At 43.0% G+C, this 19,759-nt stretch overlaps 1 protein-coding gene across 1 annotated transcript in view; it reads left to right on the forward strand.

The window, feature by feature from the left end:
- Positions 1-679: 679 nt before the first annotated feature.
- Positions 680-19,759, forward strand: part of MACROH2A2 (macroH2A.2 histone) — a 41,345-nt gene continuing 22,265 nt past the window's right edge. Inside the window, exons 1-4 of the mRNA XM_060768864.2 lie at positions 680-898; positions 13,750-13,988; positions 15,718-15,824; positions 17,673-17,870. Of these exons, the coding sequence (XP_060624847.1) occupies positions 13,817-13,988; positions 15,718-15,824; positions 17,673-17,870 (477 nt within the window). The 5' untranslated portion in view covers positions 680-898; positions 13,750-13,816. The remainder of the gene's footprint in view (positions 899-13,749; positions 13,989-15,717; positions 15,825-17,672; positions 17,871-19,759) is intronic.

Consider the following 19,759-nt stretch of genomic DNA (forward strand, 5'->3'; position numbering starts at 1 on the left):
GAAAATTTCGGGGGGGGGGGGGGCGGCTACATGCCTGTACCGGGTCCTAGAGAAGTGCACTTGGAAAGGACCAGACGCAGGGCTTTTTCTATTTCTGCCCCTGCCTTGTGGAATTCCTTGCCGCCCAAATGAGAGCCATGCGTGACTTAGGGCCTTTTACTCTCACACTTAAGACCTGGCTTTTTACTAGAGCATTCGATCTCTGTTAATTTTTAAATGTATGCATGTTATCTTTTATAATTTAGCTGTAAATCGCCTAGAGCATTCTCGGATGGAGGGCGATTAATAAGTTATTAAATGATGATGATGTTCATCATGCTTTTTGATTGTAGGCGAACTATAAATCCCAGCAACTACAACTCCCAAATGACAAAACCATAATTTTTTGAGTGTAGGTCACTCATTGTGTTGTGAGACGTTTTGTTGACAAATTTGGTGTGATTTCGTTCATTGGTTCTTTTGTTCTTAAGGAACTCATAATGCACAGAGCATAGATTGTGGGGCTTGGCCTCATGTAAGCCGCCCGAGTCCCCTTGGGGAGATGGTGGCGGGGTATAAAGTTTTATTATGATGAGCATATTATAATATTCTATCACTTGGGCCGCTTCCTGGGCGACCTGGCCTCTCTGAGTCTCCTCCTCAGTGTGTGCGTCTCTGCCTGCCTTTTTCTTTCTCTCTGTCTCTGTGGCGAAGGCCGGCGTCGGGGGCGCTCGCTCGGAGGACTGCTGCTGCTGCCGTGACTCCTCCTAGAGGTGGTATGTGGAGAAGGATCCCCCCTCCGCTCCCAGCCACCGGCCTCTAGAGCCGCCGCCGCCGCCATTGAAACCATACAATCCCCGCGACGGGAGGCGAGGCGAGGCAGGAAGGAGGCACTGCGGTACTCCGCGGAGAAGGGCAGGTGAGCGGCGAAGGGAGGGAGAGAAGGCCCCGGGCAGGGAACCCCTCCAAGGGAGGCCTCGGCGCCACTGCGAGGCGGGGGGAGTGCGCCTTTCTGTGAAGGAGGCGCGGCCTTGCCTCGGCCAGCGACACCGGCTTCGAGTGAGGCGCTTATGGGGGGTGTGGCGGGCCAGAGAGTGAAGGAAGCTTCGTTTCTGAGGCGCGTTCGTTTGTGAGGCTTTCTTTCTTTCCTTCCCCCATCTCGTTCTTTCCCAAGGGGGAGCGAGAGGTGAGGAGGAGAAGGTCACGTCCCCGGCGTGCTTCCCTTTCCGGGGCGCTGAGGCGACCGTTAACGGCGACACCGCCACTCCCCCCTCCGCTGAGGGAAGGAGGCTGGGGGAGGGGGACACAGAAAGGACAGGGCCCATTCGCGCGGGAAAAAAAGAACAGAATCGGCGTTGGCGTCCCACAATTCACCGCTCTAGCGCGCGCGGCCCTGCTCTTGAGAGAGATGTATAATATACACACCTCTCCGGCAGCCCCGCCCCCTCCGTGGATGGAATGGCTTCCCTTTTGAAAGCGGCCGGCGCGCGCATTTTCCAACGGTCCGGCTTCCGAGCGCGCGCTCTTTAAAAAGAAGAGGGAGGGGGACTTTTCTCATTGGCCCTTTCCTTTCCAGGGGGCATTCTTTTTACAACCTCATCTGTTTAATCGAATCAGTTGGTAATGTGGCGCTTTTCAATTTGAAGAGGGGGAAGGGTTAGGGTTAGGGTGAATTCATGTTGGGAGAGTTAAATTGTGTGTGTGTGTAGCTATCACTGGGGGAATTGACACCAAAATCACTGGGGGAATTGACACCAAATTTGGATACAAGACACACACACACACACACACACATATATATTTATTTATTTATTTATTTACTTTGCTTATGTACCGCTGTATCTCAAGCCCGAAGGCGACTCACAGCGGTTCACAAACAGTAAAAACAGTAGAAACAGCAGTGGTTCCATACAACATATAACAATTGACTTAACACATTATCCATAAATTACCAATAAGCAATTACAATGCACAATTATTACAAAAAACAACCGTACCCAATCTTCTCATCATCCAAGCGTAGTCCAGGTTCATCGTCCATTGTTCCATTCCTATGTTCCATTACCAGATTGCATTAAATTACTCAAACGCCTGCACAAACATCCAGGTCTTCACCTTTTTGCGGAATACCATTAGAGATGGTAATAGTCTAATGTCTGTAGGAAGGGCGTTCCACAGCCGAGGAGCCACCACCGAGAAGGCCCTATCTCTCGTCCCCGCCAGCCGAGCTTGAGAAGCAGGCGGGATCGAGAGCAGGGTCTCCCCGGAAGATCTCAAACTCCTCGTGGGTTCATAGGCAGAGATGCGGTCAGATAGGTAGCTAGGGCCGGAACCGTTATACATATCTATCAAGAGCCCCCGGTGGCGCAGTGGGTTAAAGCACTGAGCTGCTGAGCTTGTTGATCGAAAGGTCGCAGGTTCGATTCCGGGGAGCGGCGTGAGCTTCCGCTGTCAGCCCTAGCTTCTGCCAACATAGCAGTTCGAAAACATGCAAATGTGAGTAGATCAATAGGTACTGCGCCGGCAGGAAGGTAACGGCGCTCCATGCAGTCATGCCGGCCACATGACCTTGGAGGTGTCTACGGACAACGCTGGCTCTTCGGCTTAGAAATGGAGATGAGCACCACACCCCAGAGTCAGACATGACTGGACTTAATGTCAGGTGACTACCTTTATTTATTTATTTATTTATTTACCTTACTTATATACCGCTGTTCTTAGCCCGAAGGCGACTCACAGCGGTTCACAACAAATACAAACAGCAAAAATTCAGTGCTACAGTATAGAAACAGTTAACAACCTAACACATTACACAATTAATAAACAGTTACTACAATACCCATTCACTGTCGTCTCGTCATCAAAAACATGTTCCAGATTCGTCATCCATTGTTCCATTCCAGTGTTCATTAACCAATCATTGCACTAATTATTGGAACGCCTGCTCAAACAGCCAGGTCTTCACTTTTTTGCGGAATACCATTAGAGATGGTGCTAGTCTAATGTCCGTAGGAAGGGCGTTCCACAGCCGAGGAGCCACCACCGAGAAGGCCCTATCTCTCGTCCCCGCCAGCCGAGCTTGAGAAGCAGGCAGGATCGAGAGCAGGGTCTCACCGGAAGATCTCAAAGTCCTGGTGGGTTCATAGGCAGAGATGCGGTCGGATAGGTAGTTTGGGCCGGAACCGTTTAGGGCTTTAAAGGCCAACGCCAGCACTTTGAATTCAGCCCAGTAGCAGATCTGTAGCCAGTGGAGTTGGCGCAACAGGGGGGTTGTATGCTCCCTGCGCTCCGCTCCTGTTAAAATCATGGCTGCCGAGCGTTGGGCTAGTTGGAGCTTCCGAGCTTTACCTTTACTTATCTATCTATATCAGGGATCCTCAAACTAAGGCCCGGGGGCCGGATACGGCCGTCCAAGGTCATTTATCGGCCCTCTTTCAGGGTCAACCTAAGTCTGAAATAGCTTGAAAGCACACAACAACAACAATCCTATCTCATCAGCCAAAAGCAGGCCCACACTTCCCATTGAAATACTAATAAGTTTATATTTGTTAACATTGTTCTTCGTTTTAATTATTGTATTGTTTTTAAGTGTTTGTTTGCACTACAAATAAGATATGTGCAGTGTACATAGGAATTCATTCATGCTTTTTTCAAATTTTAATCTGGCCCTTCAACAGTTTGAGGGATTGTGACCTGGCCCTCTTGTTTAAAAGGTTTGAGGACCCCTGATCTATATAAATAAAAATATAATGCTCGTTTGTGATACCATCAGAACTCAAAAACCACTGGGGTTGACACCAAATTTGGACACAAGACACTTAACAGGCCAATGTATGTCCTTCACTCAAAAAAATGATTTTGTCCTTTGGGAGTTGTAGTTTCTGGGATTTATAGTTCACCTACAATCAAAGAGCATTCTGAACTCCACCAATGATGTAATTGGGCCAAACTTAGCACACAGGGCTCCCATGACCAACAGAAAAAACTGGAAAGGTTTAGTGGGCATTGACCTTGAGAGTTGTAGTTCACCTACATCCAGAGAGCACTGTGGACTCAAACAATGATTGATCTGGACCAAACCAGGCACAAGTACTCAATACGCCAAAATATGAACACAGATGGAGTTTGGGGGAAATAGACCTTGACATCTGCGAGTTGTAGTTACTGGGATTTATAGTTCACCTACAATCAGAGCATTCTGAACCCCACCAACAACAGAATTGGGGGAAATAGATCTTGACATCTGCGAGTTGTAGTTACTGGGATTTATAGTTCACCTACAATCAGAGCATTCTGAACCCCACCAACAACAGAATTGGGGCAAACTTCCCACAAAGAACTCCCATGACCATCAGAAAATACTTAAGGCCTTCCAGTCCAACTCCCTCCATCAGGGCAAGAAAACGTAATCAAAGCCCTCCTGACAAAGAGCCATTCAGCCATAGATATAGATAGATATGATTCTCTCTCTCTCTCTCTCTCTCTCTCTCTCTCTCTCTCTCACACACACACACACACACACAGATATAGTATCATAGATTTGAAAGGGACCCCTAAAGAAGGACTATGATATGTTGCATGTTCCAGGGTGGGCAAACCAGACGCACTCCACATCAACACTGACAAAGAAACAACAAGAAATGCTATTTACCCACAAGCAGAAAGAAACCATATATTAGAAACCAACACTTTCTCATTACTTTACTTTCCAGATCAACAGACTGGGCCACAGCAATGCGTGGCAGGGGACAGCTAGTGTGTATGTATGTGGTGTGTGTGTGTGTGTGTGTGTGTGTGTGTATATATAAATGTAATGTTCTTCTGTGGGATTAACATAACTCAAAAACTACTGGACGAATTGACACCAAACTTGGACACAATATATCTATCAGGCCAATGAGTGTCCATCACCCCTAAAAACACACAAAAAAACCAGCAGAAGACTGAAAACCCCCCAAAATAATCTATATATACACATACACTCATATACATATACACATGCCCTCTGGCGTGGACTGGTCCATGAAGTCACGAAGAGTCGGAAACGACTGAATGAATGAACAACAATGCACACATACACACACACACACACACACACACACATATGTACACAAGCACACACAAATATACACATACATATAGACATGCACACATACACATATATACACAAGCACACATATGCACCATATACATATACACATATAAACACAAATATATATACACATATGCACACACACATATACACCCATCTATTTATGTATTTGTTTATATGTGTGTTTGCATAGATAGATGATAGATAGATAGATAGATAGAGATATATACACATATACACACATAAAACATATATACAGACAGGGCCACAGCAACGCGTGGCAGGGGACGGCTAGTGTGTGTGTGTGTGTAATGTTCATTTGTGGGATTAATTTAACTCAAAAACCACTGGACGAATTGACACCACATTTGGACACAATACACTTACTAGGTCATAAAAACACTGAAAAATACAACACAAGGGGCTGAAAAGGCCAAAAAAGCCAAAATATGCTACATCTATTTGTATGATAGAGATAGAGAGATATGGAAGAGTTAAATATAATAGGTAGAAAGAGAAAGATACAAAGAGAGATACAGAAAGCGAGAGAAAGTGAAAGAGATGGATAAGAGATGGATGAGTGGATATAGAGAGAGGATGTCAGATGTGGAAGGTAATTTTTGTAATATCATTATTCAATTTTTATGGCAATGTCTTTATGAATATGGCATTGAGTCCCCCTTGGGGAGATAGGGAGAGATACAAATACAGTTTATTATTATTATTATTATTATTATTATTATTATTAAAATTTTGAACCCATTTAAAGCAATAGCTTCCTTACAGCAAATGAAAGGCTAGAAGAAGCGCCATTCTTTCTGCTCCCCCCCCCCCTCCGAAATGAGGATTCAAAAATATGAGTAGTGCTACTCAATAGGACATGAAGTTGTGTGGTACTTGCAATATTATTACAATACTTGTTTTATTACAGCAGACTCTCAGTTAACCAGCTCCCGTGGGGATTGGTAGATGCCCAATTAATGTAGTTTCTGGTTGCTTGAGGGTTACTGTTTTAAAAAGCGGCCTAATTAATACTATACGCTCTACCGTAAACTCTGTATTGGCTTGATATTAATATTTGAAATACAGTAATTAAAAGCAAATACAGATAATTTAATGTCATGTTGTTTTACTGTATTATTTTTGTTTTTATTTATATCCCACTTTTTCTCTCCTTACGGAGACTCAAAGTGATTTACAACTGAAAACAGTGTAATGCAACTTAAAATGTACAATTATACAAGTTTTAAAAGACCATTAAGCATAATTAAATGCCTTTAAAATCACAGCATCCCCTGGTGGATCTTTAAAATCTCAATCTTTTAAAAGCCTGCTTGAATAAAGGGGTTTTATTCAAGCAGGCTTTAGGGAGTAGGGAGGGAGCCATTCTGAATTCCCTGGGCAGGGAGTTCCAGAGTTGAGGGGCTTCCATTTATTTATTTATTATTTATTTACTTCATTTGTATACCGCCATTCTCAGCCCTAAGGCGACTCATAGCGGTTTACAACAAGCAAAAACAAGGCGAACAATCAAGGCAAAAATTCAATGCGGCATCAACAAGGTGCTTAAAAACAGTTAACACAGAAACAAATTAAACAATTTAACAGTAATAAACATTCAGTGGTGTCTCATAACTAGAATCATGATCCAAACTCGTCAATCGTAGTTCCATTTCCTGAAATTTATTGCACTTCTTATTCAAACGCCTGTTCAAATAACCAGGTTTTCACTTCCCTCCGGAATACCATCAATGAGGGGGCCAATCTGATGTCCGTGGGAAGGGCGTTCCACAGCCGAGGGGCCACCACCGAGAAGGCCCTGTCTCTCGTCCCTGCCAGCCACGCCTGTGTTGCAGGCGGGATCGAGAGCAGGGCCTCCCCGGAAGATCTCAAAGTCCTAGTGGGTTCATAGGTGGAGATGCGATCGGATAGTTAACTTGGGCCAGAACCGTTCCATTGAGAAGGAAGGCCCAATCTCTCGTTCCCACCAACTGGGCTTGAGATGGAGGTGGGACCAAGAGAAGGGTCTCTCCTGAAGATCTTAGGGCATGGGCACATTAGTACAAACAAAACAACCAAATAGCCTGAACCTGAACCAGCATTATAAAAACAGCTTTTTCATTTCATTTTCATTATTTCTTCTATTTTTGCTGGTTGCTTGAGAGTTCCAGTTAATTGAGAGTCGACTTGTTATTATTTTTTTACCTGGCTCTCCCCACGGATTAAGGCAGATAATAGCAACATATACAATAAGTGAAAACATACTACTCAGCTCAAACATTCGTTTAAAAGAACATATATTTGTAGCTTTCATTGACCTTGTTTTGTTTGTTTTAGTATCGGGAGACTATTGTTTGTGTCATTTAGTGCAGAAGTCTCCAAACATTTCATGCTGGTGACACATCACCATCATTTCACAACACAGTAATCCAGTTTTACTGTAAAACAAGAGATTAAACCAACCCTACATAAAATATATGGATGCATACATAAGTTGTCATTATAAAATGTATCTCATGAAAGCCTTTCGTTTATATTTTTAAAATATAATTTTCTAAGATAGTAAAAGTAAAGGTTTCCCCTTGATATTAAGTTTAGTTGTGTCCGACTGGATTGGTACTCATCTCCAAGAGCCGGTGTAGTCTGTAGATGCCACCAAGGTCATGTGGTCCCACCAAGGTCCCAATACTTTTCGAAATTGATAGGAACCTTGAAGAATTCTGGGTGTTTACTCATTGGCCCCATTTACACTTCCTAATTAATTCAGTTTCAAACATGTATTGAATAAAGTGGTTTCACTTTTGCAGATAATTACATAGGAAATCCTGGAACCAGTTTGAAGCCTGGATGGTGATTACACAAATTACAGAACACTGATGCATTAAATGCATTTTTTCATGCACTTTTGGTGGAGTTTGTTGTCTGGCCACCTTAGTTGGAAGCTAACTTCAAACTGCATCCAATGGCTTCTAGATGATGCCATTCCAGAAAAATTAGGCCACCTTAATCCCTGTTGACCTTTCACCAGCAGACAGAGACTTCTTCGTTCAGGCAGATGTTAACTATTAACTGGGTGTAATTGGAAGTGCTGGACTTCTAGGCTGGAACCATATTGGTGACATAACACACATGTAAGGTTAGACCTTTGAACATTGAGAAGGAGGTATTGAATACCTCTTTGCATAATGCACAATCGGTATCTCATTGCATAACATTTACAGACATACCCTGTCAGCTTCCAAATGTATGCAATGACAGTTTACTGGGGAGGTATGGTGAGATGTGAGGTTCTGCTACAGAGAGAAAAGAGATGGCATCCATACAGATCTCCAACTACTGCTGCTGGGCAGGGACTAGACTTGAACGCGAATCCATTTTTAGCCATTTCTTTCGGCCAGTCCGGCAACTTCTGTTAGTCCGGGTGTCCATAATGGCAAGGGCCCAGCTGTCACAGATTTCCGTCCATAAGAGGACCATGTGACAGCCGATTATGGCTGCTCCTCCCATTTCAGCATCACAGTTTAATCTTTTTGATTTTCCTTTACTTCCTTTATTTTTTTATTTAGTGGGACTGACTGGGAGTTGGGGACATGCAGGACGAATGGGTGGGGTCTGAACATGTGTTTGGGGACGTGTGAGAGTCATCCTTTTAGCTTTTTTTTCTTCTCCTTCCCTTCCTCTCCTTCAAATTGTTTTTAAATTGTGTTAGATTTTAGTCATTCTTGTAAGCCGCTCAGAGCCCTAGGGGAGTGGTGGCATATAAGTTCGAATAATAAATAAATAAATAAATACTTCTAGAAGATAATAATATTTATTATTGATCTCAGCAAACAAAAAGAAAACCCTCATTCTCTGAAAACTACTAACACCTACTTACCTCTCCTAGAGAAGAAAGTAGAGACAACTTTAACAAAGCATTAAACCTGAAGCAGAAAGCGGAAGGCCTGCAATAGAGAAAAAAGAGGGTTTTTTAAAGGAAGTACAGGGAGGATAGCTCCAGGACATTGCTCTTCCTTTCCTGGGCCTCCTTAAAATGCGTTGGATGGAAAGCTGTGTGACTGCTGCAGGGAGAGAAAGCACGCACCTCTCCTCTAGAATAGAAACAGCTTTAACAAAGCATTAAACAGACAAAAGGGAATGGATCGCAGAAAGAGTGGTATCTTAACTCTGATGCTTTTATTTATTTATTTATTTATTTATTTGCTTTATTTCTATACCGCGTTTCTCAACCTATAATAGGTGACTCAATGCGGTTTACACAATATTAATTACCACAACAATAACAATTAAAACACAGCATACCCAATAGCAAACACACAACCATTCATACAATGCCTCGATCGCAAACAAGATCCAGTCTCATATCCTTATGCCGTTCCTATGTTCAGTTTACCGTCATTCTGTGTACAATTGCGCTGATTAGCCAAACGCTTGCTCAAAAAGCCAGGTTTTGAGCTTCTTCCTAAATGCCAGCAACGAAGGGGCCTGTCTGATGTCGTTTGGTAGGGCATTCCATAACCGAGGGGCCACCACCGAGAAGGCCCTGTCTCTCGTTCCCGCCAGCCGTGCCTGTGACGCAGGCGGAACCGAGAGCAGGGCCTCCCCGGACGATCTTAATGTCCGTGTCGGTTCATAGGAGGAGATGCGTTCGGAGAGGTAGGTGGGGCCGGAACCGTTTAGGGCTTTGTAGGCTAATGCCAGCACCTTGAATTGTGCCCGGTAGGGAATTGGCAGCCAGTGGAGCTGGCTCAACAGAGGAGTGGTATGCTCCCTGAGAGCTGCTCCTGTTAGCAACCTGGCTGCCGAGCGCTGGACCATCTGGAGCTTCCGGGCAGTCTTCAAGGGCAGCCCCACGTAGAGCGCGTTGCAGTAATCTATGCGGGATGTGACCAGAGCGTGGACTACCGTGGCCAAGTCCGACTTCCCGAGGTACGGGCGCAGCTGGCGCACGAGCCGAAGCTGTGCAAATGCTCCCCTGGCCACCGCTGAGACCTGAGGCTCCAGGCTCAGCGATGAATCCAGGGTCACACCCAAGCTGCGAACCTGCGTCTTCAGGGGGAGTGTAACCCCGTCCAACACAGGCTGTACCCTATGCCCCGTTCGGCCTTTCGACTGACCAGGAGTGCCTCTGTCTTGTCTGGATTCAACTTCAATTTGTTCACCCTCATCCAGTCCGACACAGCAGCCAAGCACCGGTTCAGGACCTGAACAGCCTCCTTAGAAGTAGGTGGAAAGGAGTGACAGAGTTGGACATCATCTGCGTACAGATAACACCGCACCCCGAAACTCCGGATGATCTCTCCCAACGGCTTCATGTAGATGTTAAACAACATGGGGGACAGTATTGAACCCTGCGGGACCCCACAAGACAATGGTTGTGAGGACGAGCAGCTGTCCCCCATCAACACCTTCTGGGTACGACCCTCTAGGAAGGACCTGAGCCACTGTAAAACAGTGCCACCAAGGCCCATTCCCGCGAGGCGTCCCAGAAGGATACCGTGGTCGACGGTATCGAAGGCCGCTGAGAGATCCAGCAGGACCAACAGGGACACACTCCCCCTGTCGAGCTCCCTGCGGAGATCATCCACTAAGGCGACCAAGGCTGTCTCGGTACCATGTCCCGGCCTAAAGCCAGACTGTGCCGGATCCAGATAATCCGTGTCTACCAAGAATACCTGGAGTTGTGAGGCCACCACACGTTCCAGGACTTTGCTCAAAAAGGGAAGATTGGAAACAGGCCGATAGTTGACGAATTGAGTGGGGTCTAGTGATGGTTTTTTCAACAGCGGTTTTATTACAGCTTGTTTTAAGCTGGCTGGAATATTGCCTTCCCGAAGGGAGGCATTAACCACCACCTCCACCCACTCGGCCAATCCCCCTCTGGCCTCTTTTAGAAGCCAGGATGGGCAGGGGTCTAGGATGCATGTGGTAGCTCTCATTCCTCCAAGTATCTTGTCCACATCCTCGGGTTTCACCAATTGAAATGAATCCATCAAAATCGGACAAGCAGATGCTCGTGTTACATCCTCAGAGACTGCCGTTAATGTGGTATCCAGGCCAGAGCGGATCAAAGCGACTTTGTCCGCAAAGAACCGAGCAAATGCTTCACAGCGGGCCGTCGAGTTGTCAGGGTTCCCATCCGGAATGGTGGGGTTCAATAGCCCTCTGACAACTCGAAACAACTCCGCCGGACGGTTCTTTGCGGACGCAATATTGGCCGCAAAGAAAGCTTTCTTTGCCGCCTTTATTGCCACGGCATATGCCCTTAATAGGGCAACAAACCGTGTTCGATTTAACTCGCTCGGGTCCGAACGCCACACGCGCTCTAGTCTCCTCTTCCTTCGCTTCATCGCTGCCAGCTCCTCGTTGAACCAAGGTGCTGGTTTAGCTCGGCTACTTGAGAGGGGACGTTCCGGAGCAATCGTGTTTATGGCCCTAGTCATCTCCCCATTCCAGAGAGACACCAGGGCTTCAACAGAATCACCAACCGAGGTGGCAGGAAAATCCCCAAGAGCCGTCAGGAATCCGTTCGGATCCATAAGCCTCCTGGGGCGGACCATCTTAATGGGTCCCCTACCTCTGCAGAGGTTGGAAGGTGTGGTGAGTCTAAATCTGACCAGATAGTGGTCGGTCCATGGCAACGGAGAGGTGGATAACTCCTCAACACCGCCACCTTGCTCCCATCCCTGACAGAAAACCAGATCTAATGTGTGTCCCGCACAGTGGGTGGGGCCAGATACTTGTTGGGACAGCCCCATGGTTGCCATGGACGACATGAAGTCCTGAGCCGCTCCTCCTAGGGTAGTCTCGGCATGTACATTGAAGTCCCCCAGCACAAAGAAGCCGTTGAGACTCCAATGCCAGGCTCGAGACCACCCCCGCTAGCTCAGGTAGGGAGACCGTAGTGCAGCGAGGTGGGCGGTACACTAACAGAATCCCTATTCTGTCCCGGTCGCCCACCCTCAGGTGGACACACTCGAAGTTGGTTGACTGTGGGATGGGGCCTCTGGTCAGAGGGATATGGAAGGGTAGCCTGTGGGAAGTCCCCTCTCCCTCCATAATGGGCTGTATAGGGTGCTCCCTTAACCCCGTTGCTGACACTCAGGCTATCTTGAAGGAAAATAGGAAAGAGTATCAGAAATGAAAAGGGGAGCCTTGTATGTTCCCCATTGCCACCAGTGAGCTGGATCTAGCTGCTTTTTTCGGCTACAGACTGAAAACGGTTATCCGACTACCCACTCGTTTTCGGGAGGCCCGCAAAAATGCATCCGGGGACTCGGTTTTATGGTGACCCCCAACCATAAAAATTTTTTTGTTGCTACTTCAGAACTGTAATGTTGCTACTGTTGTGAATCGTCATGTAAATATCGGATATGCAAGGATGTACTTTCATTCATTGGACACAATTTGACACAAACACCCGATACGCCCAACTTTGAATACTTGTGGGGTTAGGAGGGGGGATTGATTTCGTCATTTGGGAGTTGTAGTTGCCGGGATTTCTAGTTCACCTACAAACAAAGAGCATTCTGAACTCCATCAACGATGGAATGGAACCAAACTTGGCACACAGAACTCCCATGACCAACAGAAAATGCTGGAAGGGTTTAATGGGCATTAACCTTGAGTTTGGGAGTTGTAGTTCACCTACATCCAAAGCGTAATATAGACTGAAATAATGATGAATCTGGACCAAACTTGGCATGGATACTCAATATGCCCAAATGTGAGCACTGGTGGAGTTTGGGGAAAATAGACTTTGACATTGTGGCGTTGTAGTTGCTGGGATTTATAGTTCATCTACAATCAAAGAGCATTCTAAACCTCACCAACGATAGAATTGGGCCAAACTTCCCACACAGAACTCCATGACCAACGGAAAATACTGTGTTTTGTGATTGTCTTTGGCGACCCCTCTGACACCCTCTCGTGACCTCTCCCAGGGGTCCCGACCCCCAGGTTGAGAAACTCTGCTTTAATACATTGAAAGTTACCTTGTGAGAAAATTGGAATTTAGTGGACACAGTTTGAGCCGTTCCAGTTTTATATGCAAAAAAGAGGCACTCTGGATTTTGAACCCATTTAGAAAATAGGAGTTTCTATTCAGAGATTATGATTGGTTGTAAGAACATAAGGAAACTAATACAATTGGTAACTGCAACAAAATGTTGCAGTGTTCTGTTACTTCTGTCAACCATGATGTCTACCTGATCTACTATGCCAGCAATAGATAGCATTCTCAGGCCAGCCTTCATGCTCAGTCCTCATTAGATTGGCTTATCACCTCATATTTTCTGCCTGACTTTTTTCTTTTGTTTTTTTGTTTTTGTTTTGTTTTGGTACTTCTCTAAACATTGCTAATGTATTGATACCGGTTGTATGGGTGGTAATTTTAGATACCCAGGCAAGGTCAGTCACACCTGAACATCAGATAGGAGGAATGATCATGCGGCACACTGATTTTGGAATTGTACTTCCAGCTCTAATGGAGTATTGTCTCTCGATTGTGAGTTTCTTCATGTTTTAATCCAGTTGGTTCAATCAGTGTCATTTCCCTCATTTCAGTAATTTATTACTGCAACTTATCTGTGACATATTTCAATTCCTAATTTTTTTATGAGTTCAGAGTGCTTGGAATGTTCCACATTCAACATAAATAATTGTTTTATTCTCTATAGGTCTTGCATTTAGAACAAGTAAAGTAAAGATTGTCTGCCATTGGACTGAAAAACTCAAGGTGGCAACATGTCAGCCAGAGGTGGAAAGAAGAAAATGTCCAAAATGTCACGCTCCAGCAGAGCAGGTGTTATTTTTCCTGTGGGAAGAATGATGCGATACTTGAAGAAAGGAACATACAAATATCGGATAGGTGTGGGAGCTCCTGTCTACATGGCAGCTGTCATAGAATACCTAGCAGGTAAGAATATATTTTCAGTAAAATGGCAAACGGAAGGGCCAGGTGCTTGCACGGTATCTCTGAAAAGCTTTATATTGGTAAAACATATACTGGTAGAAGACCTCTCTAGAAATCTCTATGTCTCCATGGTGATTGTATGGTGAAGCCAGAATGTATCCAGAGAAAGGATTTGGAAATCAAGCCCTATGAGGAAAGGCTGAGGGTGGGTATGTGTAGCTTGGAGAAAAGAAGACTGACAGGAGGCATAAGAGCCATTTTTTAAATTTGAAAGGATGTAACGTTGATGAGGGAGCAAGTCTGTTTTCTGTTATAATAATAATAAACTTTATTTATACCCCGCCACCATCTCCCCAAAGGGGACTCAGGGCGGCTTACATGAGGTCAAGCCCACAGGACATTACAACAAAATAAAAACAAAACAACAAAACGAACATCACAATTAAATAAATAAAAACATTAGAATGCAAGAAAACAATACAAACTAATTGCTCTGTTGCTCTGGAGACTAGAACATGGAGCAGTGGTTTCAAATTGCAGGAAAAGAGATTCCACTTAAACATTAGGAAGATCTTTAGAATTTTTAAAAGATTTGACCATTAAAACAACCAAAAGAGGTACCCCCTGGAATTTTTCCTCAGTTAAGAAGAGAAGCAAGGCATCATTCCTGCCATCTTTCAGAAAGATCCAGTCATCCACCGATTTTTAGGAATTTTAAAAAGTTTTATAAATTAAAAACAACAATAATAACGCAATAAAAAAGAAAAAAAAACCCAAAATGAATCCTAGATGTGGATGGACACACACACACACACAAAGAAAATGAACCTTAAAGAATCCTAAGCCTGGCTGTGGCAATCCTAAAGGAATCCCTTGTAACAAAAGCCTAGAACGGACAAATTCAGCTAGTCATGTGGTACACTATTGCTAAGCTTAAGCTATTTGTTTTCTGCTGCCTGCATGCTATCCTTCTCTCTTCCACTGCGCACTCACAATGGTGACCAAGCTCTTGTGGCTGCTGTATTTATTGGAAACGGCAGGAGCAACTCCTCCCTTTTTCTCAGCCCTCAGCCCTGATGAGGAGAGCATGTGACCTAACATGTTTGCGTGCACTGCACAGTAGAATTTGCTAGTACTGAAAGAATAAGCTGACTCACTGAGACTTACAAGTTACGCACCTCTTATGAAAACTGGATGTTTTCATTTGTTTGTATGGGGGGGGGGGTTGAGCGGTCTTTGTAATGCGGGTCGTAAGTATGGATTTAACAAAACTTTTAAGACTTACGACCCACATCTGCATTTTTGTACAACCCTATTCTTTATCAATTTCTGACAAAATATGGTATTTCTAGGCATTTTATAGGTTTGCCATCAGAGCTCTATATTATTTCATTATAGACATACCTGTTTCGACAGGCTTTTAATATTTGATATTACTGTTTTTAACTTGTTTTAAATTGCTTTTAAATTTTGTTAGATTTTAGCCATCCTTGTAAGCCGCTCCGAGCCCCAGGGGAGTGGCGGCATATAAGTTTAAATAATAAATAAATAATAGTTCGTTATTATCCATGGTTTTGCATTTCCATGCAAGGCCCAGGAACATATCCTCATGGATATAAGGGTTAACCCGTAATTGTTAAAAAGAATAAAATGTATCCCAAATTCAATAAAATAAATAAATATGCACAATAAATATTTTGTGTAACTGAGGTGTATCCCAATTTATTTGTAGCAGAAATATTGGAATTAGCTGGTAATGCCGCAAGAGACAACAAAAAGGGAAGAATTGCTCCAAGACACATTCTTCTGGCAGTTGCCAATGATGAGGAGCTAAATCAGGTATGCTTTCCCAATTATTGCAGAAGTGATCTTCTTTCTACTATTGTTCAACAAAGGACTGCTTGTTCTGATGGGTGAGTTTATTCAAGGGCATTACAAATAACAGTTGAAAAAAGTTCTGAGAAGACTCAAAACTTAATTTGTATTTTGTTCCCCCCTCCCCCAAAATATATATGAATATATATGTATATTCAAAGAATTGTTGGTCCCCTGGGAGAGAGAGAAATTGAGCATATGCTCACTGAGCATATGGTTTAAAAATTGGGAGAAAATAATAAAAACGGAAGTAAGTTTAACCATTTTGAACAAATAATACAAAATGGAAGGGTTGTAGAGGAGCATGAAAATTTGAAAGGAATACTTAGTAAAGTATATAAGATAATAATTGAAATAAAGAAAGGAAAAACAAAAAAAATAACACCCTCAAGGAGGTCTGGGAAGAAGATTTAGGGATAAAAATAAATGAAACAGAGTGGCAGCAATTATGGAAACAAAGACCTCCAAAAATTGTATCAATACGGGTTAAAGAAAATTTTTATAAGTTAATATGGAAATGGTACCTAACACCAGTAAGAATAGCAAATATAAATAAAAACTATTCAAAATATTGCTGGAGATGATGTCAAGAATCAGGAACATATATACATATGTGGTGGCAATGTAAATGTGTAAATAATTTTGAGGAAAGTATTTAGAGAAATAGAAGATATAATAAACATTAAAATAGAAAGAAGTCCTAGTATAGCTTTATTATCATTATATAATAATAAACAATTGAAAAAGGAGGACAAAGATGCGATAACAAATTTATTAACAATAGCAAGACTGCTTTTAGCAAGGAACTGGAAAAGAGAAATAAATATACAAATAGAGGAGTGGTATAAGGAAACAAAGGTATATGGAAACAAAGTTACCTCCACAAGAAGAATTGAAATTTTGGACAGATGATCTGTAAAAGCTGTGGCTTGGGGGGGGGGGGGGAGCACAGCGGTGAGGGCTAGATAATATTTATAAGCAAAAAAATAACATTAGATGCCAAAAGTTAAAAGTATGGCAGGTTGTATTGAATAATATGTATCTGCTGTAAAACAAACAATTTATAACAAATGTATTGAACCATGATAAAATAATAAAAAATGTTTTTTAAAAAAACAAATAACAGTTGAAAAAAGTTCTGAGAAGACTCAAAAACTTAATTTGTATTTTGTTCCCCCTTCCCCCAAAATAGGTATATATGTATATTCAAAGAATTGTTGGTTCCCTGGGAGAGAGAGAAATTGAGCATATGCTCACTGAGCATGGTGACACCTGGTAGAAATAAGTGAAGTCTTTATCAAACTATTATACAACAAACATGCTCTGCATTCAGTTCTTTTAATTGAAATATTGCATTTTCATTCACCAATATTCTGTAATGAGACGTAGTGCACCATCCTCCTCATCTGATGTGTAGTCTGGGCAGTATTGGCAGTTATACTAGTAGTATGTCACAAACTGCACTCAAATAGGCTTACTCTAGAAGTAAGCTACTTTAATCTTAGTGGGAATGACTTTTAAATAGATGCTTCTTTGTCAGTGTCAACAGTCTTTTTTTAAAGAAACTGAAATTTTAAAAAGCAATAGTTATAAGTGTTACAGTATAATATAAAGCATAAAAATGAAATATGATTAGTTTTGTTGTTTAGTCCCAGCAACCCTGCAAGGTGTTTAGGATCATACATATAAGGCATTTTTTTGTTGTTTTACTGTGAATTGTTTTTAAAAGGCAACAAATACATCTGGTTAAACTGAATGAGGAGAACTTGTATTCAGATATGTTCTATCTTTATACACTGCCTCTTTTTGCAGTTGCTAAAAGGAGTGACCATTGCAAGTGGAGGTGTTCTGCCCAGAATTCACCCAGAGCTTCTTGCCAAAAAACGAGGCACCAAAAGCAAATCTGATACTATCCTTTCACCTTCTCCAGAGAAGAGAGGGAGGAAATCTTTGGGGACCAAGAAGACTGGAAAGAAAGCAAAAGCTTCCAAAGCCCGGACACCAAAAAAGGTAAGCACAACCCAGACTATGCCATTCTACCTGTCAGGAAAGCAAGATGCTTCTTCAGAGATGGCTCCTTTTGTGATGTTTAACTTTCTTTGTGGTAAGGTTAATAACAGATGTAATTTATTCACAAAATCTTTCTGAATGTCAACTATTAACAAACTCTTGAAGTTGTTTATTCTGTTCCGGAAAGGAGCTCTCAGCATTGACTGCTGTGAACTTGTAATGGATAGTGGTGTACTTTTATTTTCATTGTTATATTTAAAATGTTTTAGTTGATCTTTAGTTAATGTGATTTACATACATTAACAACTTACATTGTAAACAAACAAAAAACAAACACATAGCCCCACCACGAAGGCCTAAACAAGTATCCTTTCCTTCGCCATATATTTATAAGTCAACCATTAATCAAATATCATATCCAAAATTCTTGACCAACAGGGTTTTATCATTTTCCATTTTCACTCTCTAAAGTATCTATCTTCTATGTATATAATAAAAGTCAGTGTTTGTATGTGGAGGGAGGATGGGAGGGAGGTGTATGTGGCGACGTTCTGATTGGCTGCCACTGTGGTACAATTTGCATATGGTCTCTGATTGGCCAGCCTCAAAATTCCAACATTATGAGGTAACAGACAGGGAAAACAAAAGGGTCTTGAACCTGTCACTCTACATCCTGGTGCAGTTTGAGGGAGGATGAACCATGGATAACGGGACTTGCACTACTTTAAATCATTTCCCTAGAGCACTGTGGCCCACACCAATGACGGATCAGGACCAAACTTGACACACAGAGGCCCACTAGCCCACTTTAAAACCTGGTGCGGTTTAGGGCAGGATGGGCCACGAATGATGGGATTTGCAGTACCTTCACCCGATTCACTTCCCACAGAACATTATAGTCCCTACAAATCACAGACGAGGCCCAAACTTGGCACACAGAGCCCCCATGACCTCCTGCTGCAGTTTGGAGGAGGGTGGACCATGGATGATGGGACTGGCAGTACCGTAACTCAGTTACTGAAACCACTTTGACCCTCATCCAATGACCGATCAAGACCAAACTTGGCACACAGAGCCCCCATGACCCACTCTACATCCTGCTGCAGTTTGAAGGAGGATGGACCATGGATGGTGGGACTTGCAGTACCGTAACTCACTTACTGAAACCACTGCAACCCTCATCCAATGACTGATAAAGACCGAACTTGGCACACAGAGCCCCCATGACCCACTCTACATCCTGCTGCACTTTGGAAGAGGGCGAACAGAACCGCCATTACCCACTTTCTCTAATAACCCGGGCAGCGCCGGGTCCCCAAGCTAGTATTTAATAAAGACCAACCACTATGCATCAGAATCTGATCTGTTAGTTTCCCCCTTGAATAGCCTAATTTCCATTGATAGTTTATCATTTAAGGCTACATTCCATACCTCTCTATACCAGGCTTCCGGTGTAAGATTAATTACTATTTTCCAATTCCTTGCTATTATAATTCTTGCCACTGTGAGTAAAATAATCACAAATTCTTTCCCATTTCTAAATTCAACTTTGTGGCATCCGTTAGTAATTTTAACCTAGCATCCAGAGTGATATTTAGTCCTATAATATTGCCTATGTCGATAAAAATGTCATTCCAAAAACACTTCAATTGGGGGCATTCCCACCATAAATGAAAATATGTCCTCTTGTGCATGCCACATCTCCAGCAGAGGTTGCTTTGCTTGCTATCCATCTGATGTTGTTTAACCGGTGTGGTATACCATCTCCATATAACTTTATACACATTTTTTTTAATCTTATTGATACATTCTTAACCACTCTCCACTTTAGTTGATGTTCTTTAAATTGTATAGGTATTTATTTGTTTTTAATTTTTAGAATTTGTTTT

This window comes from Anolis sagrei, chromosome 3 (assembly GCF_037176765.1).
Source record: "Anolis sagrei isolate rAnoSag1 chromosome 3, rAnoSag1.mat, whole genome shotgun sequence".
NCBI classification, from domain to species: Eukaryota; Metazoa; Chordata; class Lepidosauria; order Squamata; family Dactyloidae; genus Anolis; species Anolis sagrei.